At 33.5% G+C, this 8,659-nt stretch overlaps 1 protein-coding gene across 1 annotated transcript; it reads right to left on the bottom strand.

Annotated features, from left to right (window-relative positions):
* Positions 1-5,580: 5,580 nt before the first annotated feature.
* Positions 5,581-7,719, bottom strand: LOC110327495 (olfactory receptor 147). Its single transcript, XM_021206544.1, has 2 exons — positions 7,508-7,719; positions 5,581-6,542 (listed from the first exon to the last, which is right to left on the bottom strand). Exon 2 carries the CDS (start codon positions 6,523-6,525, stop codon positions 5,581-5,583), a length of 945 nt encoding a protein of 314 aa, XP_021062203.1. The 5' UTR covers positions 6,526-6,542; positions 7,508-7,719.
* Positions 7,720-8,659: the final 940 nt, after the last annotated feature.

The raw sequence follows: 8,659 nt of genomic DNA, 5'->3' as shown, positions 1-8,659 counted from the left end.
ACCATAGAACAACAGTCATTCAGACAATGAAACAAAAACAGTCACAAATTGACATGTGGACAGATTGGTGAACCAAAGACAGACAATACAGAAAGATAAGAGAACTTGATGTAACCAGAAATAAGAATATCTCCAGTAGGGGCCAGGGAGGAAGCAGGATGTCTCCTGATTTCCTCCTGCCCCTAGGATAACTCTGAAATCCATTTTCTTTCTTTCTCTCTCTCTCTCTTTCTTTCTTTCTTTCTTTCTTTCTTTCTTTCTTTCTTTCTTTCTTTCTTTCTTTCTGTCTCTCTCTCATGTCATTTATATATCTAGCACCATTTTTGTTGGGTTTTGTTTGTTTGTTTTTTACTTTTTCATTTTATTTTATTTTATTTTATTTTATTTTATTTTATTTTATTTTATGCCCTACTCCTCTTGCCTGAAGCAGCTCGTGGAGGCTGTGGACAATTGCCTATATAAAATTCCCCATCACAATGTGCTGTTATCCCTGGCTGATATCAGCATTGGGCTGCTGACTCAGTCTAGTCTGTATCCTTTTGCAACTTTGATATCAACAGCCTTCAAAAGATGAAATTTATAGTGCTAACATTAACGCCATATGTTGCTTACCACCATAACTTCTTCCCTTTTCTGTGGAGCTCTACTGAAGACAGCATCCCTCAGTTGTTCTCCCCTGTGCCCAAGCTCCTCGTTTGAGTGCTGCATGTAGTCATCCAGTGCCTATGGAGAACTAGGTACACCTGGAGGAGAGCTGAAGATGGAATAGAATAGGCAGATGAGAGAAATAATAAGCTGAGACAAAGTTTTCTGATCATGGCTCAAATTTTAATTTTCAGCTTTGTGTTTATATAGGCAAAACCCAAAGACCCATCCCTTTCTTTAGGCTGGATTGAGTTGCAAAGTAAGCTCAGTAGGTGGTCTTCTCATGTCTCAGGCAGGAAGATGTAAATGTAGCATGGCCAGGCACTGGGCTCCAGACAGAGACTTGTTTAGCCAAATCAAGGCTGGGAGAAGGGCACAGTGTCCACTTTTCCTTCTTGGTGCAAAGATTTTTCTCTGGTTTAAACTTGTACAAGTCCTATTTCTGTGCATGTCACAACAAACAGTCTTCATAGTTCATATGTATATCAGTCCTCTCTTATCTGGAAGACACTCTTTCTTTGGAGTCATCTGGTTCTTATAATCTTTCTTCCTCCACTTCCACATACATCACTGAGCCTTAAAATGATAACATCCCTAAGACTTGTGAGGATAATTGGGACTTCCTGGAAGAGAGATAAGAAGAAAGATACTTTGTTATTCTCCACAACCTGAAGTAAGGACCTATACATTGCTGAGAATACCATTTGATTATGCCATTGAATATGGAAAAATTGAGCTGGTGCAAAATACATGTTTCACTCCCTAATAACTAGTGTTCTGGTACTTAAAGGTACTTTAGATATCACTGGAGGGAAAAAAATAATCAATCTCCCTCATCTACTCAGCCTATGATACACAACAGTTGAAGGGACTAGTACTTGCCCAAGGCAACCTAATAAGTTTTCAGCACAAAGTAGGTTGATTTACCCCAGAGTGGGTAAGAACCGGGAATAAAAGACAAAGACAGGAAATATAAAACAAGGGAGAAGGAAAAAGGAGGAAGAAGCAAGAGAAGTAAGAAATATCTGTACCAGAGGGACAAAGACTGCCTCCAGATAGAGAAAAGACAGGTGTGGCCCATCGCCAAATGTCAGTTTATAAAGATAAAATGGGAAACCCAAAGTTAGAAAGAGTTGATTAGTTGTGATTGGTATGTTAATTAAAGTGGCCAAATCGGGGAGGGGAGTTCTGATTGCTGGACTTAAGTGTATTCAACAATAAAGTAGAATGAAATTGTGCTATTGACAGGAAGTGACTGTACTGAAGATCAACACACCAGATAAAATATGGAAACCTAGAAAGAAAAATACTACATGTTCTCTTTCACTTTTAGATTCTAGATTATAATATACATATCTGTATAGCTTAAAAGAAGAAGTAAGTCTATCTGAGTAAAGGTGGGAGAAGAAAAAGAAGGTTAGGGGAAAACTACATGATGGAATTATGGCACATATGAATGGAAATGTATGTGAATCTCATCATTATGTAAAATTAATATATGCCAAGCAAAGAATAAAAGAAAAAGATGTAAATCTGAGAAGCGAAAGAAATATGAAGATCAATATTTAATGAAAGTAAAGCAAAGTAGAAGGGTATCTCTGCATGGAAACTAAAGCAGTGGCTTTGGGAGATTTGTCAATACAGAGGAGGGAGCAGAAATTAAAACCAATGTCCAACTATACCCATTTTTCAAAATGTTATAAAGAAGAACATTATCTTGTATGGTAACTTCAAAATATAAAATAATAAAAAGAACAAAACTCGTTTAGATACATATTATAAAAAATTAAAATGTGACAAATATATACTATGGTGTTTATTCAGTCATATAAAAGAATGAAATTATGTCATCTGAAGAATATTGATGAAACTACGAATATATGTTTTAAATAATTCAAGCCAGAATCAGAAAAATATTATATTTTTACTTATTTGCAAAATCTAAATTTTAATTACTTAAATAAAATATTCATATATCATATGATAAAATAAGAAATTAAAGAAATATGACAGGAGAGATAGGAATTTACAAAGAGAGAGTAGTCAACAACAGAGGGTGATGGGAGGAATATCAAAATATCATATTACCTTCCATATGTACAATCAATAATTAAAACTATGTGCATACCATACATTAAAGTTTAAAGGGCTATTTAGCAGATGGGAAGAAAGAGACATGAGAGAATAAAAAATAGTGGATGGGGAGGTTGGATGGTCAAGAATATAACCAAGGCCCTACGACTTACACATAATGCTATAGTGAAACTCATTTCGTATGCAGACTAATATTAACTAAAATAGCTTGTTTTCCTCCCCATTAAAATAGCAACCACAATAATAACATTTTATAAAACATAGTGTTAAGAGTCTCACACTTACAAGAAATAGTAAGCTTAATGAGAATTCATCAAGTGAACTAAATGTGATGTTCACTTGTGAGCCTGAAACAGATAAGGAATGTGAAATAAATAAAATAAATAAAACAAACAAAAAAATTCAAGCATAATGGAATAGTTTGCCTGTATGTATGCCTATAATGCATCAGTAGGGAGAAAGGAACATCATAAGTCAATATCAGACTGGGTCTTAAGACAAGAGAAAGTCCTTGTCAATACTAAGTAAATGATAGATGATAGATAGATAGATGATAGATAGATAGATAGATAGATAGATAGATAGATAGATAGATAGATAGATAGATAAATAGATAAATAGATAGATAGATAGATACATAGATACATAGATACATAGATACATAGATACATAGATACATAGATAGTTACATAGATAGGTACACAGATGCATAGTTAGATACATAGACAGATATACAGATAATAAATAAAAAAGAATCAAATAAGTCTGAATACATCTTTAATAATATATTAGTATTACTTCATTAATTATCACAAATATAGAATAACAGTAAAGAAAATGTATGTGAAATTTATCTGCCTTGCTTCTATCTTGAACATTTTTCTATGAATCTAAATCAACTCTAGTACTCAAGAATCATATGGAAAATGCATAGGAAGCTATTGTTTACCAGTTTAAACACTGAAAAATAACTTTGAGTAAACTTGAAAAATCAATAAAATATTCAAAAGTAAATGCAGAAAAGTGATTTGAAAACATCAGATCTTTGGTAATATATTTGGTCATCTTCAGTCAACCACCTGAAGGTTTGTTTAGTACCCAGAGAGAACAAAGTAGAAGAGACAAAAACTAAAAAGTGTAGTTGAAGATACATAAACATAAAAGTTAGATGCCTAATTATTAGACCCAGGGCTCTTCACAGTGTTTGACAGCAAAGTGACTAAATGTGCTTCTTATCCACTATTGTATCTAAAATACTGGTCCTAGATTATTGAAATCTAACCTCCTATAAACAGCTAATTTACTAATGTTCTGCAATACTCTTTTATAAGTCAACTACCATTCTCTTCACATATTTTATAAATTATTATCTGAAATGCTAGCTTATGTCTTAGAAACACTTAAGACATATTTTGTGACAAAAATCATAGAACAGGATATCAACCATACAGCACATTAATGATTTTTTTGTGTTTGAGGTGGAGGGATGGCTGTTTGTCAAAGTACTTTTAACCTGAGCCTAATGGCATAGGTTATATCTTCTAAACCTATATAAGGTTGTACTGCTGATGTCAAGCATCTATAATCCTGGTGAACCTGTGGATTTGCAGACATGAGAATCCCTAGAAGCTCACATCCCAGCTAGCCTGGCTTACCCTGCACTATGATACCATGCTTTGAGTAACTAGGGAAGATTAAAGTAACAGCTGAGGGTGGATATCCAGTCTTCAAACAAACTTAAAAACTATAAATATCTATAAAATTTATCCAAAATTTAAAATATCCCAGAAGATACAATTTATTTATATTAAATATTCTTAAAATAAAATATATTTAAAATTACTAATGAAAATATGTAATTGTTCTGAAGCATAAGCCATCAGGCTCCATACTTACATGTTAATGAATATGTCAACATTAATTAGAAGTCATGTATGGCCATGATTAGTTTTTCTGATTTTATTTGTAATTGAAAATAAAATCCTACATAATCTGTATATGAGACCAATGCTAAACAATAGATATTGATTAGGTAGTGAGTAAATTGAATAAAATAAAAAAATCATCAACTGACAATCAGGTGACACAATATAATTATTCTTTGTAGCACAAGCATGTAAAATTTATTATTATATAAATTGAAAACATAAAAATAATTAACCAGAGTCACTATGCAGTGTATTGCACTCAAACGTAATTTTCTGATGGAAACCATATACATGATTTGCCTTCTTGCTCTCTTCTACACAACTCCCTATACTTTTGGTAACTATGATTCTACTACAAAATGAGAAAGCACCTACCATTTGTCATTTTGAGTTTTTCATTTGAAAGGTTCTGTAACATAAAATTCACTTTTCTTTTTTCTTTCTTTCTTTCTTTCTTTCTTTCTTTCTTTCTTTCTTTCTTTCTTTCTTTCTTTCTTTCTTTCTTTCTTTCTTTCTTTCTTTCTTTCTTTCTTTTCCAAGACAAGATTTCTCTGTGTAGCCCTGGCTGTCTTGGAACTCAGAAATCTGCCTGCCTCTGCCTCCCAAGTGCAGGGATTAAAGGCATGTGCCACCACCGCCTGGCTCACTTTTCTTTTTGAGGTGAGAAGTGGCCAAGGAAAGAGAGTACAAACTAATAATGAAAATTATCTGTATATTTATTGCATCATTAATATGATATCAATCAATCATTTGGATAAGCTATTAGGTATCCTGGAGTTACAGAAACAAAATGAAATTATCCAAATTTTTTTTAAAAAAAATGTTTACCAACTTACATTTTGACATAAAAAAAACTCCCCTGAAAATACCAACAAAATTTTAGATTTTTCAATTTCTTACAGGATTATTAATTCTAATTAAAATCTGTCTTTTCTCTGAACTTAATCAATGATTTCCTTAATGCTACCTTGACATCCTTATTCCTCAAACTGTATATCAGAGGGTTGAGCATGGGTCCAACATTAGTGTAGAAAACTGAAGATATCTTTCCTTGTTCCATAGATCCAGAAGAATATTTAAGATACATGAATGCAGCTGACCCAAAGAAAAGAGAAATTGCCATGATGTGAGAGCTACAGGTACTGAAGGCTTTTGATCTTCCTTGGGTGGATTTGATGTTTAGAATGTTGGCAAGGATGAAAACATAGGAAATGAGGATGGTAAAGCTGGGAACTGTGATGTTAATACCCACAACTATGAGAACCACGACCTCATTGACATAGGTACTGGTGCAGGAAAGTTGGAGGAGAGGAAGAATGTCACACAAGTAATGGTTGATGACATTGGCATTGCAGAAGGTCAGTCTGAGCATGCAGCCTGTGTGGGCAGAGGATCCAGCAAATCCCATCCCATATGCAGCAAAAGATATCACAGAACAGATCTGAGGGGACATGGTGACCTTATACAGCAGTGGATTACAGATGGCCACATACCGATCATAGGCCATTGAGGTCAACATGTAGCATTCAGAGATGACAAAGAAGAGAAAGAGAAACAGCTGAGTCATGCACCCCTCATAGGAGATGGAATTCTTCTCAGAGACAAAGTTCATTAGCATCTTGGGGCTGAAGACAGAAGAATAACAGAGATCAATGAAGGAGAGGTTGAAGAGGAAATAGTACATGGGGGTGTGCAGCTGAGGATTGAGGCCAATCAGGATGATCAAGCCCAAGTTTCCCACCACTGTGACAATGTAGATTATTAGAAACAGGTAAAAGAGAGGCAGCTGGAGCTCTGGACGATCTGTCAAACCAGCAAGGACAAATTCTGTCACAGAAGAGCCATTTCCAGCCAACATGCTTTATCATTGAAAATCTATAAGAGAAGAAAATTTTGTTAATGGATGGGCCATTTCCACAATTTTACCATCAGCAGAATTTAGCACAATGGACAAAAGTTATGCTCTGTCATCTGAATATATTATCACACTGTCCCACTGTGACAAATATCAGTTAGCTCATGCTTATCTTTATAACCTGAATACTACAATAATAGTCTTCTATACATGCCTCAACCTATTGAGGTAGTTTGCCTGACATGAATGCCTTTTCATTAATTAACTTAGGTAGTGGGATGTGATTTACAAAAAAACAGTCTCTTCAGTCTGGTCCTTCAACTCCCATAATTTTTGTTGCATTAGACATCCTACTTCTGTGATGTACATAAATAGTGAGTTCTGGTAGGAAATCATCCATACAGATTCATCCCTCACAGTGTGTAAGGTTTCCCTAGCACTTACTACTAGACTCTATGAAGCTAACAATTGATAGCACGTATGGACGATGTCTACAGTAGCTCAAGATTTATCTTTTTTATAATATAATATCTAATTATATTCTTCACTGTTTCTTCAAATTTTCTTCTATTCTATGCTAACTTCATAAAGGGATGGAGAAAGTTTTTGCTTTTAAAGGTTTACAAAGGCATAAAAAAGAAAATAGTAATTAATGTGGGTGTGTGGGTTTCATTAATGATATATATTTTCATGTTCAAACTATATGCTTATTATATACAAATTCTTTCTGTAGATGGTACCTTAGTATTTTGTTTAAAATAAGTAACTACTCACTGCTATGGTAGCTTTGTATTTCATGTGTTACCTGGAAATATTATGCTTGTCTTTCTATTTGACCAAAGAGGAAATGCATATAAGCAACAACAGAATCTGAGTTCTGTACTACTGATCCATTGTTTGTTGTTGTTTGCTTTTCAATATATAAGTACTCTCTTTTTTACACACAAAAGAAATTGCAGACATGGATAGGAATGAATGCACTCACCTTTTCTTGTTTTTGAACAGCCCTTTCTATATACTTCACCTCCACTATCCAGAACACAGAATTGGCATCAAATACCAATTAAAAATGGCCAGATGTCATCACAAAATCCTATGTGGCAAAAGTATCATAGCACAGGTCTCATGATTTGAGACTCACTCTGAGATATGAATAACACTTCTAAATAGTCATTTTCTCAAAATTGGTGAAGGAAATTCACATATATCACTCCAGAGCCACAACTTAAATAGAGCACAAGACTGCTTATAATCTTTTAGATCTGATTAGAAATCCAGGAACAAGTTCCCCCCTAAGGAACACTCCATGGTGATCAAGTAGGAAGAGAAAAAAAAAAGATTTATATTTAAATCACACTTTGTCTTAGTACACATAATATTTTCACCAGGGATTATCTAGTCCACTGGGCATAGACTTACAAAGAGGTAAATACAATTAACACCATTAAATTTTTTAATGATTCTGCCTATTGAGTTAATTAGTTTTAGAAAATAATCTGTGTCTGATTGATGTAAATTTTATTTGTTATTCTAATTTTAGTAAATTTATTTTATAATTATTATACAGAGTAAGGATTGCATCTAATAAACTTTGAACTTACTCACCTCATATTGCTCTTTTTATTTCACATCGCTCCAATCTTTTTCTCTTCTTCAATGCTAATAGTATTCAGTTTACCTCTGTATCCTTTTATATTTCTATATGGATCACATATACAGCATGTTGATTTTCAGTTCCATACATTTTTCATATGAATAAAATAATTGCTATACTATTTCTTAAAGAAGCAGCAAACCTACACAGTGTATGATGTCATGTAAACTTTATACGTGCATCAGTTGAAAAGCACCTCAGTGTTGAATTACATGTATATGGTGCTTTACGTTATTCACTTTAGTTTTCTTGCATTGTTCAGATACATCTTTATCCACAGTGGAATATTGTCAAATCACTAAGACACATTGATATTTATGAGCAACCATTTCAAGAAAACATGACTTCACAATTTCCACATATAAATGGAGATTTACTTATGAAAATACATGTTTTTTTTATATTTTTAAGTAAAGCTTGATACAATTAATAAACTTTAATGTAAAAGCTTGTAAAATAAAACTACATGAAAACACTGTTAGG

Source organism: Mus pahari, chromosome 10 (assembly GCF_900095145.1).
Source record: "Mus pahari chromosome 10, PAHARI_EIJ_v1.1, whole genome shotgun sequence".
Taxonomy (NCBI): domain Eukaryota; kingdom Metazoa; phylum Chordata; class Mammalia; order Rodentia; family Muridae; genus Mus; species Mus pahari.
This window is presented reverse-complemented; position numbering and strand designations above follow the sequence as displayed.